Source organism: Fusarium subglutinans (genome assembly GCF_013396075.1).
Source record: "Fusarium subglutinans strain NRRL 66333 chromosome Unknown NRRL66333_c0000028, whole genome shotgun sequence".
In the NCBI taxonomy this organism is placed as follows: Eukaryota; Fungi; Ascomycota; class Sordariomycetes; order Hypocreales; family Nectriaceae; genus Fusarium; species Fusarium subglutinans.
Genome location: NW_023502091.1, coordinates 279,380 through 297,259, shown reverse-complemented (window position 1 = coordinate 297,259; position 17,880 = coordinate 279,380). Strand labels below are relative to the sequence as shown.

Below are 17,880 nucleotides of genomic sequence, written 5' to 3'. Positions count from 1 at the left end.
TCCTTTTTAACTCCACTATCTACATGCTCCTGGTCTCGTTACCAGCCGCGGTCACTCTTTTCATCATTTTCACCCACGTTCTTTAATATCTTAATATCCTAATTAATCGGCTTCGCATCACTCCTTCTTGCAGCCAAAGTAACTCACTCTCTGTCCTTTGCGATTTTCCGACCACAAGATTCCTGGCGAACAAACAGTCTCTCCTTTGACACCAAGCCACAGGCACTATTCTGCCCAATCACCACCAACCTGAGAAACTCCAATCACCTACCACCCAATATGGCCTACTCTCAACATGACGACTCTTACTTCGTCGAGTCTGAAGAACCTCACCACAGAATCACAGCCCAAGAAGCAGCGCGAATGATGGCCCGTCAACGGCAAGACATCATCGGCGTTGAGCTATCACGGTTAGCAGGCGATGAGTACCTCGAGGATATCATGCAGCATATGCGACAAATGGAGGTATGTTGCCACATTGACTGACATCCACCACGTCTCAGCTGCTAACACCAAATGTTTAGGACGAGACTCTACCAGATGCTTCCCTCATCGATATGCAGCGCGAGATTCAGTGGTTCATGCGACCTTACTTGATCGACTTCCTCATCGAGGCCCATGCCGCCTTCGGCCTCCTCCCCGAGACTCTCTTCCTCACTGTTAACCTCCTCGATCGATACTGCTCTAAGCGAGTTGTGTACAAGCAACACTACCAGCTGGTTGGATGCGCTGCACTACTCATCGCTGCCAAGTATGGTGACAAGAAGGACCGCGTTCCCCAGATTCACGAACTCAACAACATGTGCTGCGGACTCTATGACGCCGGCATGTTTACACAAATGGAGATGCACGTCCTCAACACTCTCGATTGGATCATTGGCCACCCCACCGTCGACTTCTTTTCGCAACTAATGGTAGCAGAGGAGGGTGATGACCAGGAGGTTGCGCACATGGCCGCCTATCTGTGTGAGATTGCCTTGTACCATCGCGACTTCGTTTCCACCAAGCCTTCTGTTATGGCTCGCTCATCTCTGGCTCTCGCACGAGCTATCCTTGGCCGCTCTGAAGTTAACGATGGAGGTTGGGACCAGACGGAGAACGTTACCTTGATCACATTATCGCATCACCTTCATCAACCCTCGCCTACACTTGCACGCAAGTACTCAACGACAGGTTTTTCTCGGGTGTCGCAGAAGCTGGCCGAGTTCATGGCTGAGCAAGCTGCGATCGCCCGTCGAGCTGCTAACCCAGCTACTCCCCTAGCCGAACCCATCAACAAGCACACGAGCAACATCTACAGCACTCCCCAGAAAGGACACAGCGCGATGGGGTTCGATGGATACCTAACACCCCCGATCACCCCTGACGGTAACTCGTTGATGGGTAACCACAACATGGCAAAGGAGTCTTATGGCTTACCTCCTCGGTGCCCAGTCACACCAACACCTCCACACCATGCGGCAGTATATGGTCAACAACAACAACAACACCAATACGTCGGATACGTTAACCAGCATGGCATGAACCAATAATGCTTCTTCATGACAAGATATTAAATCGACGATTCGACCTTCGACGTTCACCCATGTACATCATCGTGGCTTCTACACTATCTTTCCGACATTCTACTACTTGTTCGAAATCATTGCATGGTCGCACAACAGAATGATCTTTTCACATATGTTTTGGCATTTAGCGACTGCTTTCCATTTCCTTGCGATTCAAACTTTTTCTCCTCAATATCAAGTCTAGCGGCACCAAAAAAAGGAACACGCGGATCATACCCTTTTTTCATTATTTTTTTAGCAACTTTATGCATCTTCTTTTTTTCAGGCTCCATACGGCTTGCTCTACCGGTGTGGAAGGAATCCGCATACCCCAAGAGGACCAACGACAGGTCACCGTTCGGGTAAAACTGGTTGACGACATAGATTACACATGACGGGCCTGGCCAACCTCGAGACGGAAGAAGTAAAAAAGAAGACCGAGAATGCACCAACACAGGTCCCTCGCGGTGGATAAAAAGGATACCCCCCGGATTTTGGGACATAGGCGGTTATGGACCGACCAGCTTTATTAAAACAGGGACGATGGTGTCTGACCTCGGTCTGGTACGATGAGGCGGCCTACTCTTCACGACAGCAGCACTACGTCTGCATAATTCTTTCAAAGGTGGATGGGGTGGCGGGCGATACATAGTTGGGAAGCCATTGGCATGCACAACAACAAAACGTTGGTTGTCCCGGGGGAGGATTTTGGCATTAATCGTGCCTTTGGTTGGATCTACGAAGTCAGGCTAGTTCCTTTCTTCAGGCCCCGTCCTGTGTATAGATAGTTGTACGTAAAACAGGCACAAAAAAAAGAAGTAAAAATTCTTTTAACTTGAACTGTTCCAAATCGTATTCTTTTCTCATTCCGATGGCACTCGGTGATTATTCATTCACATAAGCCCGGCGATCGATTGTTTCACTTTGGCCTTGTCGTGGCTTAAGCCCAGCCGTCATGCCGGTGTTTCTGGCTCAGCCGCGTCTCTTGTCTCTGAATCTGTCTGTCTTCGAATTCTAGCTGAACGATCTAGATCGTCGATGGATGGAGCGGAGGTTGGGAGCTTGACGTCAGGAAATTTCCCACAGTGGAGAGACTTTAATTTCGCATCTTTAACAGAAAGCAAAAGGACACCAGCCCGCCCGCCAGCGCAGTATGGGGAGCCCCTGACTAGGAGACGCATATGCATGGAATTACTGAAGTAGGGCATATTATTAGATAGGTAGTTAGCATAGTACTTAGTGGTGTTGTCTTAAGGGATGTTTCCCAAGGCTTGGAGTTAATAGTGGCTGGTATTGGCCAGGTTCATGCTACCTACCCCTGGACGCTGCAGGCTGGGAGTTGAAAGATGCGCTGACCCCTATTGGCTGCGCATCCTCATGCAGGGCTGATTCTTTAATTTTGATAGAAAGTCTATTGAATCATATCTGGTTGTGTCATTCTATGTCGGACTCAATAGTTTCCATTCCTGAGTTGTGTTAAGGTGTGGTGTCGGGTATTGCATTGTAGAGTTCCAGCTGGCAGCAAGCATTCCAGGACCAACATCCTGGAGAACGGGTCTCGCAGCGGTAGTTCTATGCATGTCTTGTAAGTTACGAGTAATGGAGGGATTTTACTATGGGCTGACTATTGCCGTGCTGCCTATGTTGGTTGATATGGACTTTTGGTTAGGAGCTGATATGCTGTAGGGTATTGTTCAGTGCCACACCGAGACAAGCTTGACTCGTAATTCCATGCTTCGTAGACTTACATCGAAGATACATTTGTCAGTCGAATGGGCTTGCTTGGTCTCTTCTTAGGGCACACCACTAAGCTAGGCAGAGATCAATGCTCAGATCCCGCTGTAAGTGTTATCTAAACGGTTTACGTGCATTGATGCCAGGACGGATTAACCCTTTTAGACAACACACAACACCACTGTAATTATCATAAAAACCCAAAGAATAGATAGGGAAAACTCACAAATAGTGCACAGATACAAGCAAAAGACCCTGAAAAGGAGCCACGTATAAGTCTATCTGCTGCATTAACGAGGCGAACATAAGCCCGCATCCTTATGTAGGGTAGCAATAGTTGACTCGGCCGAGAGCGATATGGCAAATTGCGTCTCCACCCTCGATGGAGGTAACTGGCGCATTGAAAGCCCGTGACGAGACGGAAATTAAAAGATCACGACTGACGCGATATGTCGCAAAAATAAACAACACCCGCCGCGTGCCTTACACCGTCTTTTCATATCTTTACCTTATTCTTGAGACTGTATGTATATGGAAGGGGGTGTGAAAAGACAAACAAGGCTCGCCACAAGTTTGAGCCACATCACTTGTGGCTGTTGAGGCTTTAGTTACACAAAGTTGTTGTAGCTTCTGATTCGCTCAAGTCGCTTATGCACACAACATAGAGAGGGTTCCTCAACTGCCATGGAAGTTTATGGTCAGGATGAGTTCACTCAGCGATGAGAGTCACAACGATGTATATTGAGAAGTGGTGGATTAAAAAAGGACTATCAACCGTGCTCAATCGACCAAACATCATGTCATAAAAGAGCGCCAACTGCCCCCCCCCGTATCAATCCAAACTACCTAATAAGTAACAATACTTCCATGTTCGTACATGGATTCTATAAGGATGTCCTTTTTGCTCCCAAGATAACAGCATTTAATGTCTAAAAGCAATCCTGTTTTTGTTTCGGCTCTATTGAACCCTTTGCTGCTGTTCTTTGCTCAGAATGATTGTTAGTCAACACTGCAGGGTAAATACCCAAGGTATGTGTCGGGGAATAAATACAATCAAGGGCCAAATTAACCCGGCCTTTTCCCCGGCGAGAAGACACTTCCTGGTCTTGTGTGAAGCTTGACGAGCTCCCCGGAAGAGTTTTAACCCACGCGTTGCCGCTTGATTCCTCGATCCGGTGTGGTGTCTAGCCGCAGGTCACTGCGGGTGATTTCTTCTGTACCTGCGGGACTTGGAGTATTGTGGTGGCTCATATGGGGAATGGGATGTCCCGCATGTAGTGACGAATTCGCATGGTTTGGGTCTGTATCAAGGCTGAAGTTGAAATCAGTGCCATCAGTGTTGTACTGCCCATCGCCAAATAAAGCGTTGCTGTCAAAGAACTGATCGAAGTCTGCTGACTGAGGATCGAAGTACGCCTCGCTATCCCCTAGACCAGGTACATGCCCAGAAGGACTCAGTGGTCCAAGTATACTACCAAGTTCGCTAATCTTTGCATCTTGCTCGCTTTGAAGACGTTGAAGTTGATCTAGGTCCAACTGGTTGGTGTTGATCTCGTTCAAGGACGGCGGTGCCATGGGAGGTCCCATGATAGGAGAAAGCGAAGGAGGTGGGGGTGATACGGAGGTTGAGGTAGGCATAGTCGGCATGGCCATGTGAGCACTTGATGTAGGTATTTGGGCAGCAGCAGGTACTGGTGTGGCAGAGACTGGGGTTGGGGCGGGAGTTGACCTGGCAGATGGAGCAGAGGAGGATTGGCCAGCCATGAAATTCACCAGCTTGCTTCGTTGGGCATTGCTCAACGTGTTGGGGGCGTTGGCCACAAGCTCAGCAGCCTCTGGCAGATCCATGCCATGATTGTTGGTTGCGTTGTGTTCGTTTATCATTTTCAACATCTGCTCATGAGGGTTTGCCTCTAGTTCCTGTCGGAGAGTGGGGGAATTTGTGTCGCTAGGTGAATTCTCCTGGAGTTCTGTGACATGGCCCATCTCAGGGTTGTGAGGATTGACAGTTTGATAGGTTGCATTGACAGGTGTTGACCTGTTTGGGGTAGGCGATCTAACTGACTGGGCGCGGCTCTGGTTGGGAATAGGGGGTAGCAGGCCACGAGCCTTCTTGTGAGGTGTGCCGAATGATGAAGGGTCCATCTGTTGGATGAAGTCTCCCAGATCGACCACGCTGCCATGTTGGGCGGACTGCTGATTCTGGTTCGTGAGCATGCTCGAAATAATATCGTTTACATTCTGCGAGTTGCCCTGATCCTCCAGTGTTTTTCGAAAGACATTGGCAAGAAAGTTAAGAATGGCGTTGATGGAATTCTGATGACGGTCATGCTGATTCTGGAACATGACAGCCTGTTGGTAAAGATCGTTGTTGTTTCTTTGTAGTCGATTGATGGCCCCGAGAATTAATTTCTGTTGTTCTCGGACTTTGCTCAGTTCTTCTCGAACGAGAGTCATCTCTTTCTTTGGTATGGGCTGAGAATCAGCAGCCGGTAATGATCGAGGAGCCTGGGTTGCAGAGGCTCCTAGCCCAGAGGCGAGGATCTCCTCGGTTGCTCCCTCGTCCTCACTGTCGTTATCGATCTCAGCACCCTTGGCACCCTTCTTTGCTTTGCTTCCACTCTTGGGTTTGTTGATGAGCCACAGGAGATTTGGATGTCCGCGTCGGAAATATGGGTTTGAGTACTCGCTAGGACTCTTGTTCTTGCGCTCACTCGCTCGCATTGAGTTGTCTGACAGACCCACGCGTTTGTGGAAGCCATACATGTTGAGCTGCCTAACAAAAGAGGCATAGTTGTTGTGTTTGAACAGTTCTGGAATTAGAGTCTTCGCAAACTCATCCTCATCAAGCACAATGAATGAATCTCCCTTTTCCGACCACCGAATCAAATCTTCGTTCTTGCGCTCTTCCAAGAAACTTTACCTGGTTAGTTTGCCTCTTCGACTTCGTGGCGATGGAAAAACTTACCTGCTCAGCTTTTGCACGAAAGGCGGAATCTGCTTGCGCTTTGATTGTGCCTCTCTCTTGGCCTTCTGGGCCATCTCCTCTAATATCTCAACGTTGTCTTGCTCATTCAAGTTTTCGGAGGGGTTTTGTTGAAGCAAAGTATTATCATCGCCAACAAAGTTTCCCCATGGTTCTACTGCTCCATCATAGGGCCGGGTATTGGTCGGAACAAGCGCGCGATTCATTTGCCGTCGAGCCAGCGTGTTCGATGGCGTCGACACAGGCTGAGCATATTGTGGCTGTGCCGGAACCAGACCAAATGAGTTCCCAACATGAGCATTCCCATCCATGATACCATCAGCACCGTTCATGAAGCTCGAAGCGTCGCCGATTCCATTCCAACGCATCACCTGGTCGCCAGCCGGGTTCCCCGCGTTGTACTGTGGCTGCATTGGCTGCGGTATGGGCATCATTGGGGACGCTCCTGGTGCTGCTCGTTTCCTTGGGTTGGGCGCTGACATGAAAATGGTTCTGGGTCAATCGGTGCTTCTTCAGAAGCGGTGAGATTAAATTTCTGTGGATTGGCTCGATCGATGCCTAATCTAGTCGAGTATGGGTTTGAGACTCCTGATGTAGGTCGCCTTGGAACCAGGTCACCTCGTCGCCTCGATCGAAGTCGATTTCACGTAATCCGTGCCTTGGGAGGGCGATGACCCAGAGAGTAATTGTGATTTTTATTAAGACTTATGTAGTTGCGTGTGCGCAACGTCGTCCGTGGTAAGCGGTCAACGACTTATCTTTTGCTCGGTCGTGTCCGGGTTATGATAAAGGGAAAGTGCTGGACCGTCTCGAGGGAGTAGATGGGAATCGCGAGATAGCCTTGGAAGGTATATGCGAAAAGTTGTCGCAAAAGCCACAGCCAAATGTGATTGATGGTGAAGAGGCACAGCCTTAAAGATATGATTATAAAGAAGATGCGCGGGCGCGGAACTGGGATCTAAGGACAGCCACTCGTTTGCTCTATCTTCGTGTACGGAGCTCGCGTAGTGATGCCTTAAAGCAGGGTGAGTTGCGCAGCGCGTCTGCCCAAGGGGTGTAGTCTGAAGAAAAAGGCTGGAGGGCAGCCTGTGATCTCGGTCGGTGGGCCTCGCTCTATATAGATCAAGGAAGATAAGAAATGGTGGGCGGCATACCCATCCTGAAACGGCAAGTAGTAGGCGATGCACAGGCCGGAAGCTGAAGCGAGCAAGTACCGATGTTGCGATTGAGCGGTGGTGCAGTTTGTGTGATGGTGATGATTGATGATGCTGGAGTTGATGGTCGCGCTGCGAATGGGTCTTCCGGAGCATTTGGAGCGGGTGGATTGAATGTCAAATATTTTTGGGCCAATCAGATTTATGTAAGAGACATGGGCCCAGGTCTTCACGTGATGATAAGACGACGTATCTCGATCTTCAACGTTGAAGAAAGCCACGACTCTGAAGCCTCTTGGTGGCGCTTTGACAGTTTATTTCCAATTCAGGTCTGTGAACTCTATCAATTTCAGAGACAGAATGTCTTACTTTAATTACTTGCATCAATTCGGTCATCGACTATAGGAAAAATAGTCAAAACTTCATCATTACTATGTGTCCTCGAGGATCGAGATCGGCCATGACATGTATTGTGGGGACGGCAGATACGACTCGTAATGCCACTTTTCTTCAGCGAGCGAGCATTGGCGTCATCCTATCCCATGTCAGCTCAGACTAGGAGGGGCACTATTATACCTGGCCTGATGCTTTTATGCTGGGTATCATACACAGACTATTCCTATTATGGTCTCAAACTTCACTTGTCACCAACAGCTTTGAACCACACTTGGCCTATCTACCTGATCTTCTCGGTTACTTTGCTCCTCGACCTGCAAGCGATGCTGCCTGAGCCATCTTAGCATTCCTTGCTGCATCCCGTGCCTGGTCCCATGCTCTTCCGGAGTTTCCCTGCCGTGCATCGCGCGCAGCTCTCTTCTCATCCTTGAGAGTCCGAGCCTTCTCGCGCGGATCAATGACAACAAGTTCTTCTTCTGCCTTCTTACGGTTACTAAGATCCTTGCCTAATTTGTCTGCTGCGAAGCTGAGGGAGTGAGACATCCATCCTTCATCATCGCTCTCATCTTTTTCCTGCTTATCCCAGGATGTACAGCTTTGACAATTTGCGATAAAGTGTAAGTCACATAACTCAGCTTCATCGTCCGGAGCAAGGGTACTTTCCTCTTCACCCACAGCCCCGGTTGTTGTATGTTCGTTGTCCTTTTCCGGGGGCGCCCTCTCCAATCGCGATTGGAAGGCCTTCAGCATGCGGAGTGTTTTTGCGTCCTCACTCGCCGAGACGTTGGCAGCTCCGGGCCTTCGTTTCCGGCCCCTGATTGATGTTTCAGGGATCATGGCTTCGAGTGCAGACTTCTTTTTCTCCTTCACAGGCTCCTCCGCATGAATGGTCCGTCGCATCGATGCTTTCAGAGCGGCCATCTCCTCGTTGGCTCGCTCTAGAGCGGTCTTTCTGGGAGCCTCCGGTTCAGGTGATTGGTCCTTCACTTCCCTGATCGTAAGCGAGCCAGGACTCCGCCGTGTTTCATTGGATGGCTGATCAAGCGTGGGCTTCATCGGCCCTTTGTCATTGACTTCATCTGCGACCGATGGGAGCTTCTCCGCTACTGTTGGCTTCTTGGCTTTCGGCTTTGCTGGTTTCTTGGGGATTTCGTCTTCTCCCTCATCTTCCATGACAATTCTCGTATCAAATTTCTTTTTCTTGAGCACTGGCATGTCGTCATCACCTTCCTCGTCGCCAAAACTGAGCAGTTGTTTCCCGCCTTTCCGTTTCTTCTTTTTATCCTTGCTTGTTGCTGCTGCTGTTTTAGATGGCGCTTGGGTAGCCACTCGAGATCGCTTCTTCATGTCATCAAAGGGGTTGACCAGTATCTCTATTCGTTCGATCTTCACTGGGTAGGTCGGACGTTCCGTGGCTTCGTCCACTTCCCCCTCGCCCATTTTAGCCAAGTTGTAGATCGTGTCGCCGGCAATTCGGCCAAACAGGGTGTTTTTTCCATTGAGCTCCTCGGCCCTGTCGAGCGTGAAGAAGAACTGGCTACCATTGGTATCTGGACGCGATTCGTTCGCAGAGCCCAGCAGACCACGCCGGTTGAATTTGAGTCGAGAGTGGAATTCGTCCTTATAATTGATTCCTGTTGGTCCTGCATTCTTCCCCTGGCGCTGGTCCATGGGCCATGGATCTAGGTCGCCGCTGAATGCGCCTCCATCGTAAATGGACTCCCCTCCATTGCCGGTGCCTGTAGGATCTCCACCTTGCAATATGAAACCTGGAACTAATCGATGGAATATTGTGTTATCGTAATAGCCGTCGAGCGCTAGTTGTAAGAAGTTGCGACATGTCAAGGGCGTTTGCTTCGCGAATAACTCGACGGAGAGTTCGCCCCGGGTGGTGTGAATAATAACCGAGGCAGTGGGTTGCGGTTCAAGATTATAGATCGCCGACATTGCGACGCCTTGAGTATTGGTGAACGGAGATTGGGTGTTTACTTGTTGAGGTTGTAGAATTCAAGTCGCGTGTGATGAAGACTGGAAGAGCTAAGAAGAAGCTTGGCTTGGCCTGCATGAGAGATCCACACGGAGTCTTATCGATAACATCGCATGTAATCTTTTTAGATGGAAGGAAAAGGCCGGTTATAGCCATGGGAGATGCGAGCCCTTTTTTCTTTCTTTTTTATAAGTAATTGCAATAAAATCTCTTGAAAACTTTCCTAGTTCAGGTTTCTCACCTTATGGCTTGAACTTGATCAATAATAATAAACACGCCCATAAATCCGGCGTTTTCCTTCCCAGCCTTACAAGCGTCAGCATGCTATGTCGTCAATATGTTGTACGAATAACTGATACAGTTGTCAATACACATCGATCGCAACTCTACTATGTCACAAATAATGGTGTTCTTGCAGGAAGTCAAAGAACTGTGTCAATGATACTCTTGATTAAGGTAGTCCAGGTACTCACAGAAGCACTGGGTGTTTATCTACTGTTTATCTACTGGCTAGCAAAATCGTTACTCAACAAGCGGGTCCTCACGACCGTCCGGTGAGATGGCCGAGTTGGTTATGGCGCCAGGTTAATGGCGCCAGGTTAAGGTTAACCTTAACACCAATTTCCTGGTGGAGCAATCCTCCTGGGTTCGAGTCCCAGTCTCATCAAGATTTTCTTTTTGCTCTTTCCTATAGGAATAACTACTCGTCTTTGTCTGCTCCTGTCCCGGTCGTACACGATCCCCTAACCTTTGTCTGTAGTACCGTAGAACTAGGTGGTTGCCCGCTAAACCATCAGTTATGCCTCGTCTTGTTCACCTTGTGCTAATATAATTTCTGTTTAAAACGTTTCAAACAAACACAGTTCACATGAACTTTCTAATATGGGGAGGCTATTACAAATAACACGTATTTATTGCTTTGTTCAGAGCAGCTTTAACTAAATCCTGTTATCACCTGTTGTACACGAAACTACCTAGGGCTTGCGTTCAGATGAACACTCATTATTCACACACAATTGTTCATTGCCCGAGAATTATCCCCTTTTTAGCAGAAATCCCCGCATACTAATATAAAAGGTCTCGAGCTTCGTGTTATTCTTCTCTCATCACGCGGCTTCAGGCTTCTCGGTAAGGTCTCAGTTTCAATCCTGTTCATGTCGTCAGGCTGGTCTAGACGATAAAAAGGTTCTAAGAGACGCAACGTAACACAGCGACACTCGTGTCCTTCAAAAACTCCTGTTGGACCCGTGAACTATCGATTTTTTGCGGGCATGTTGTTTCCCAGACCCAAACGGACCGCTGCCCCCGGCGTCAAGATTTGCTTCAATGACAACAGTGACGCAGGGCGTCGTATATTCTACATCGATATCAAGGATGTGAGAAAATGGCGAGACGCGTTCAAGCCACAGAGGCTTGATATCAAAGCAGACCGAAGGCGTCAAAACACCCGCACATCAACGGGTCAACGGGCCATCGCCAACAGCTCCTTCGTTATTTGCAACCAAAAGGATACGCCCACTCCAGAACGCGAGCCAGAATCCATGGGCAGTGAATCACCATGTGACTCCCTGATTTTCACAAGGGAGAAAATGGATCTTTTTGGAGACACGAAATACAATGGCACAGTTGATACCGAAATGATTGCAGAACGGGCCAAGACCGAAAGGATCCTCGAAGGTAAGTTGACTCCGGATCCTGACCGGGACTATGAAGGCGAATTTACCCTCTTGTTCCTATCATTCGTAGAGGCTCAACGGCAACGACAGCCAAATATTATGCATCATGGTTCGAAAGGGTGGAAATTTCTGCATGACATTATCACCGCAGGGCAGAGCGATGGACCCAGTGAGCTTCCTGCTTACCATCCCAGCCAACGAGCATTTCTCATTGTTCGGAAATTGAGGGGCCGTTTCCTGGTTACCTGTTCTGTACGAAACATTAATGCTTGCAGCCACGCGGAACTCCTGAAGCTCATGTGGCAGATGGAGATGAACGGATGGAACGACATGATCTATGTCACCCAGAAGGACGAGGAGGTCCCTTACCGCATCGAAAGTAAGGAAAAAACCGAAGTGTTGGAATGGGGACGCTTTGAAGATGACTATGAGACTCCACCGATGCCAGCTAACGAGGCCAGGAGAGGTAAGAAACTTAGGAGCTTTATCCTAAACAATAAGACGATTTCGGTAAGTTGAGAAGTCCTCAATAGGCCTTCAGACTGGTTGTTCTTGACACCTTATTTTGAGGGTAGAAATTTTCTTCACCTGAAGGGGTAGTTTAGGATTCCGGTAGAGTTCAAGGGGTTTTCGTTGGCGTGCGTAGATTGAGAATATAATGAATGAAAGTCTTCAAAATGAAGTTTGGTGTGATAAACCGTTTGCAATTTTCGTCTCCCTTCAGTGATGTGCCGTAACGGTAGTACTGCTTCGTTTGAGGAGGTATGGTGCAATGTGGCGAGACAAGAAGTACGAAGGACATTGTTGGTATTTCAACCAGCGATCGGGTTGGCGTGGATCGTCACATTTTCGATACAAACTGTCTCCTTGGGTCTGTTCTTTCGGTCCACCTCGATAGCTTCCATCTTGGCCAATGTCGCCAAACCCTCGTCGCCGATGACGCGTCCAAACACAGTGTTGAGTCCGTCCAGGTGCGGCGCCTTGTCGAACGTGATGAAGAATTGCGATCCGTTCGTCCCAGGTCCCTTGTTGGCCATCGACAGCACGCCTCGAGCGCCGTGTCGTAGCGCTGGCCGGATCTCGTCTTCAAACGCGCCTCCCCAGATGCTGCGTCCGCCTTTGGGGTTCTCGGGGGGATTTGGTGTTGCCGGGGCGCCAGTCTGTGCCATAAACTTGGGAATGAGGCGGTGGAATGGAGATTTATCGTAGTAGCCCGAGCCACAGAGGGCAAGGAAATTCTGGTAGGTGTGAGCGAAAGACTGGGACTAAACATATACTGGTTTATACAAACCTCTGCAGTTTTGGGAACACTTTCACAGTATATCTCAACTTTTATGTCGCCGTGCGACGTGTGCAGCGTGACTGACATAGTTGTTGTCTCTAATATGATAGTTTTCAGCGATGAAAGAGATGTTATTTCTAGGTAGTTTGGAAGAAGAATACCCAATGCTGCGTGGTAAGTGTTGATAATGCATCATTGAGAAGATGGTTGGGCGAGGCAGTTGATAATTGAGACTTGATGACTAATACAGTCGACGACGGGGACGTCACAACTTACGTCTCTAAGTAGCAAACACTACTTCTACCTTTGGACTAATGATTCTCTGTCGTAAAGGCTTACGATTGTAACAATGAGTATTCTAGTGATGAATTGGGTTGATGTGCGTTAACGATATGCTGAATATGCTGAGTGCGCCTCGTATATTTTGTATAAGCTAAGCCGGCTGCCTTTCCCTTCCATCTAATATATGGCGGTTCGTTCTGTCATCACAGTGTCTTGGATTCGAGGAGATTTAGGGAATGAATTGTTAATCCTTGCGACTCTTACCTAAAAATACTTTGCACGGCAGCTCTCAGGTCTCACGAGTACTACCTATCATCGATGGCTGCTGCTATCGACACTCAAAGTCCCCTTTCGTAACTGCTCTTTTGAAACTCTGTCACGACTACCTCAGCTAATGACAGACAGTGCATCCAACATCCTTCCCAGCTAGAGATATGCGACCCCCTTCGCTTATGCCCCTTCCTCCTTGACCCATCTCAACAAGATCACCGCACTTTGGACGCAGACCAGAGAATCATCATTCTTCTTTTCATTAACCCCAAACTATCAGAGAGCTTCTAGCATCGTCTGCGCATGTTCTACCACTCTTATTTTCTTGAGTTTGTTGTCTCAATACCTACGCTTCGCTATCAGTTATGGAGAAGCTACCCCAGGAGTGTCGAGACATTGTTGCATCCTTTCTGTATGGAGAAGACGTGAAAAATCTGGTTCTCGTGTCGAAAATATACTACGACTTCTTTGTCGCGAGGAACTTGAGACGGCTTTGGTTTCAAGGTCTCCCTGGATCTCTCTCCCACCTATTCACATCTTTCCTTGCAATGAAGCAGTTCAGTTTTATTAGGTGAGTTGCAATACATTCCAAGCATATAAAATCATCCTAAGATTACCTCAGGAAGACAGTAATAATCATGCAGAACCCTGGGCGCATCGGAATTGAGCTATCACTGTACGAGAAACTTGGGCCCTTACTTGTGAATAGCATCTCGCAAATGACCGAACTGCAAGAGTTGTATTTGTCTCTCAGAGGGTGGCCCTAGGAGCAACAAAAGAATCTCTGTGAACTTTTAATGCGGACTCGGAAATGGGATAAGGTCAAGTGTCTCAGAATCTCGGCTTCGTCAGAGATATTATGCGCCGTTCTCAGCCGCTGTGTTCCAGAAATCCTCGAAACCGTGAGTATCGATGGGTGCTACGGGGAACCGATGTGCAATGAGCTAGTGCGTCTTTGCTCTTCTTCTGGAAGCCAGCACTCTTTGAAGAAGCTCAACGTTTCACGCGACGAATATGGTCCATTGTTAGATGACCAGATCATTCTGGCAGTCAAAACCCATTTCAAAGATCTCACATGCCTCAGTATCCAAGGCAGTTCATATGGAATTTGGTATGAAGAGTGGACGACTATAGTCTTTGTGAGTTTCCTACTTCAGAAGCTTGTCGTTTCGAAAACAAGCTGTCCCATTTGTTAAGAAGCTCACATCTACTTAGTCAGACTCGTTGAGCACAGTCTGTGAACTTCTCAACCAAACATCGATTCAAGAGCTCTGGCTCAGCATACCATGCATAAACTTTGACCGAGCTACTGTCCTTGAGTATTTGAATGAGCCCGTTACGGAAACCGCGGAGTTCGAAAATGCAACCGAATCTGATCTTGAGCGAGGATATCGCAAACTGATTGTGGATATCGCTTCAGCATGCCATCACATCCGCAAACTAGTTATCGTTCAGCAGTCTACACCTCGATATTTTCCTGGTGGAATCGGCTCTCCTAGCAACGTCATGGGATTTACTCTTGTTGGAACCAGGTCTCCTGACAAGGTCATGGACGTCAAGTTGTATTAGAGAAGGAAAATAAGCCATCCCGCACTCCTTCTGTCCTCTAAATGCAATTAAGAGTTATTAATTTTTGCATTAGAACACATAGAGAATAGGAGGTAGTCCAGAAATCATAAGGGAAAGATACCTAGATACTACCAGAGATTCCTACTAAAACTCCAGAGATTGTGGGCCACTTTCTTCCCTCATTGTTATCGCCGCGATCCAGGCATCTTTAGCCTCGTTTTACAGCACAGACTGTTGAGCAGACTCATTGCCCCCTTGTTCATTATTTCTTTATCTGTTAGTTATGCAGTTTATATCATAGGCAACTTATCTATAGGATGAGTTGTGGCTAGTATGTGCTTGTTTGTTCAGTGTTTCGGGGAGGAATTGAATTAAAACCATGACAAATTTTGTTGAGTTTATCTTCATACCCTTTATTAAGGTCTGGTGTCTTCTTGCTCCCCGAGAGGGAAGTATTTGGTTCATCTCTCAAACTTGAAGCGGACCAGACTGGTAACATCCAATGCAGAGGGGTAAAAGCCCGCGGGGATTTACATTAAATAGACAAGCTACAGAACATACTGTCACACAATCTTCGCGACATTCGGAGAAATTTATACATCGAATACATTAATTATATCAAGAAATGCTGGAGCAATGGTACCCGATAAACAGAGCAGACGAGTTCTAGATATCGGCCTTGGCTTAGAAACCAAGACTCACATTCGAATGATACTTGAAGCTTTGTAGCTTGTTCAACCTCACCATTCAAGTGCCTACCTAAGGTATGCATAAAAAGATCTTGAACTCAATGGATGTTCATACCCATGACATCACGCTCACATCCTCGCCCTTCCCGAAGGCTCGCCCAATCTTGGCGGCTTCTCCGGCATTAGCTTCCACTGAAACCCCCCTAATGCCCACAGGCGTGGTCAGAAAACCTGAGACTTGGCATTGCATGACAGAAATACTGAGGCTGACTTAGGCTTTATAAAGTCAGCACTTGATTAATTTATTTTAGCTCACTGATTAAAGATACAACTTTTTGGCCCCCCCAGGTGCCCCTGGCTATCCCCTGGGGAATAACACACTAACAGTTACAGACCCACTGGAACGCTGCGCGAAATAAAAAAGTCCTTGCTGTGGTTGGTCCCGTCCGGACCGATCGGCCTCTCCTGTTAGCTGGTTGCTTCGCATTGGCATTCAAATCTCCCGTGTCCCAGCTTTTCTCAACGTCTTTTCTTTTTCCCTTCCTTCAACCTCTACCTCTTTTCTTTTCCATTGTCGCCCTTGTTCTCCGTCGGCGGTTATTGTGTGTGATTAGGCAGAGTCTCACTGGGAAGGGAACGTCGTGTCAAGGACAAGCATCGCATCGCATCGCCGAGGGAACAAAAACAAAACAACAAGAACAATGCACGCATCAAAGATCATCGCCTCGATTGGCCTTGCGGCTTCTGCCCATGCCACAGTCATCCGTTATGAGCGCGATCTCGAAGCCAATGCTCCTGCTCTCGAGAAGCGAGCCGAACCGACAGCTGCTTGGGTTACTGTCGATGATGAGATGCAGCCCGCGACGACATACACTCCCTCGTATACCACCGTCGATGGTACCACTTCTCTGATTGACGCTCCTCCTCACGATCTTACCGCCACCGTCTACACCTACACCAGCTGGGGCAAGATTCACACCAGCACTGGCGAGCCTCCCAACCCCCAGGCCACCGGCAAGCATGGCGAGGGTGTCTTTGCGCGATGCCACAACAAGGATGGCGATAATGCTCCTTTCTGCTCGCCTTACGCCAACAGCACCCTTGATGTTAAGAACACATACTTTGGTAAGCAACAGAGCAGTTCATTTATCCGTCAATTATGATAACTAACAGATCTTCAGTTACCTGGGATCCCGATTACTTCAACAAGACCAAGTCCTCTGATAACTCTACTCTCCTGGTCACTGCGCGCCTCGACCTCTACAACCGTACTAGCGAAAAATGGGAGAAGTACAAGGAATTCACCGATTTCGCCGTCCCCGCCGCCTGGGGCTACTGGCCTTTTGATGTCAAGCAGGAATACATGAAGTACTCGCCCTACAACATCTCCCTCACCCTCTACAGCAACAGCAACAACTCGCTCGAGAAGACCAAGTCCTCAACTCTTTACCTCAACCTCAATGATCAGAACTTCCCTGAGAAGACCCACGAGAAGTTGCCTGAGGGCCAGACCTTGACCATCGCTCTGCCTGTCGTCTTCGGCTCTCTCTTCCTCCTCGTCGTCGGTGGCTTCCTCTGGAACCGCAAGACCCGCCGCATCGGACTCGGCAATATCTCGAGCCGTTCTCGTCACGGTTACACCGGCCGTGCTAAACGCCGTATCTTTGGTGCCAGAGATAACGGTATCCAGCTCGATACTTCAGTTCCCCCTCCTGGTGAATACCGTGATGCTCCTCAGCGTGCTCGTGCCGACAGCGACGGTCTCGGCAGCTTGGCCGGTAGCCCTGTTGATGCTGCGTTCCCTCAGCAGGGCACTACAGGTGGTCGCAATGCTTTCCGCGACGAATTGCGAAGACAGGAGGAGGAGAGACGTATGTAAAAAGAGGTGGAATTTTTTAATCTTGGACGTCATGTAATTATTGGATCTGTTCCAATATTCACAAATGACATGTTGTAATGTGCATGTAGATAGATGGCGGGAAGTTGGGTGTAACGTTTTCACACGACACATAACGAAAATCAATACGAAAAAAGACCTTTCTAGACCGAAAATAGAGGGACCTCTTAGGTCCATGTAACAAAAGTACTCTGTACAGGAGGGCATCGCCAAAAACAACCAAGTTCCTAATCCGTAAAATCAAAGCCATCTGCCGAAAAGTGTCATACGCCGGGCATCGTGGGTATTGAAGCCATCCCTAGCAAAATCCCACCCCTAGCAGATTGCAATAGTCGATGACCAACACATCAACAAGCAAAGCCGTAGCAACTCCGTAAAAGCATGTGATGTAAATGAGCAGTATCCTTCCCC

General features: G+C 48.3%; 7 protein-coding genes across 7 annotated transcripts; 4 read left to right on the top strand and 3 right to left on the bottom strand.

Annotated features, from left to right (window-relative positions):
* Positions 1–279: 279 nt before the first annotated feature.
* FSUBG_3280 (G1 S-specific cyclin) lies at positions 280–1,532 on the top strand (the record flags this gene model as incomplete). Its single annotated transcript, XM_036681144.1, has 2 exons — positions 280–465; positions 525–1,532. 2 exons carry the CDS (start codon positions 280–282, stop codon positions 1,530–1,532), a joined length of 1,194 nt encoding a protein of 397 aa, XP_036541241.1.
* A 2,889-nt stretch (positions 1,533–4,421) lies between these two features.
* FSUBG_3279 (heat shock transcription factor) lies at positions 4,422–6,701 on the bottom strand (the record flags this gene model as incomplete). The annotated part of the gene is made up of 2 exons (XM_036681142.1): positions 4,422–6,198; positions 6,250–6,701. 2 exons carry the CDS (start codon positions 6,699–6,701, stop codon positions 4,422–4,424), a joined length of 2,229 nt encoding a protein of 742 aa, XP_036541240.1.
* Positions 6,702–8,114: 1,413 nt separating this feature from the next.
* Positions 8,115–9,764, bottom strand: FSUBG_3278 (peptidyl-prolyl isomerase CWC27; the record flags this gene model as incomplete). Its single annotated transcript, XM_036681141.1, has 1 exon — positions 8,115–9,764. One exon carries the CDS (start codon positions 9,762–9,764, stop codon positions 8,115–8,117), a length of 1,650 nt encoding a protein of 549 aa, XP_036541239.1.
* Positions 9,765–11,075: 1,311 nt separating this feature from the next.
* FSUBG_3277 (uncharacterized protein) lies at positions 11,076–12,036 on the top strand (the record flags this gene model as incomplete). Its single annotated transcript, XM_036681140.1, has 3 exons — positions 11,076–11,481; positions 11,632–11,946; positions 11,996–12,036. The coding sequence occupies 3 exons, from the start codon at positions 11,076–11,078 to the stop codon at positions 12,034–12,036; spliced, it is 762 nt and encodes a 253-aa protein (XP_036541238.1).
* A 256-nt stretch (positions 12,037–12,292) lies between these two features.
* FSUBG_3276 (peptidyl-prolyl cis-trans isomerase-like 3) lies at positions 12,293–12,849 on the bottom strand (the record flags this gene model as incomplete). Its single annotated transcript, XM_036681139.1, has 2 exons — positions 12,293–12,718; positions 12,772–12,849. The coding sequence occupies 2 exons, from the start codon at positions 12,847–12,849 to the stop codon at positions 12,293–12,295; spliced, it is 504 nt and encodes a 167-aa protein (XP_036541237.1).
* A 1,103-nt stretch (positions 12,850–13,952) lies between these two features.
* On the top strand, positions 13,953–14,883 carry FSUBG_3275 (uncharacterized protein; the record flags this gene model as incomplete). Its single annotated transcript, XM_036681138.1, has 3 exons — positions 13,953–13,990; positions 14,189–14,453; positions 14,530–14,883. 3 exons carry the CDS (start codon positions 13,953–13,955, stop codon positions 14,881–14,883), a joined length of 657 nt encoding a protein of 218 aa, XP_036541236.1.
* A 1,390-nt stretch (positions 14,884–16,273) lies between these two features.
* Positions 16,274–17,451, top strand: FSUBG_3274 (uncharacterized protein; the record flags this gene model as incomplete). The annotated part of the gene is made up of 2 exons (XM_036681137.1): positions 16,274–16,697; positions 16,754–17,451. The coding sequence occupies 2 exons, from the start codon at positions 16,274–16,276 to the stop codon at positions 17,449–17,451; spliced, it is 1,122 nt and encodes a 373-aa protein (XP_036541235.1).
* Positions 17,452–17,880: the final 429 nt, after the last annotated feature.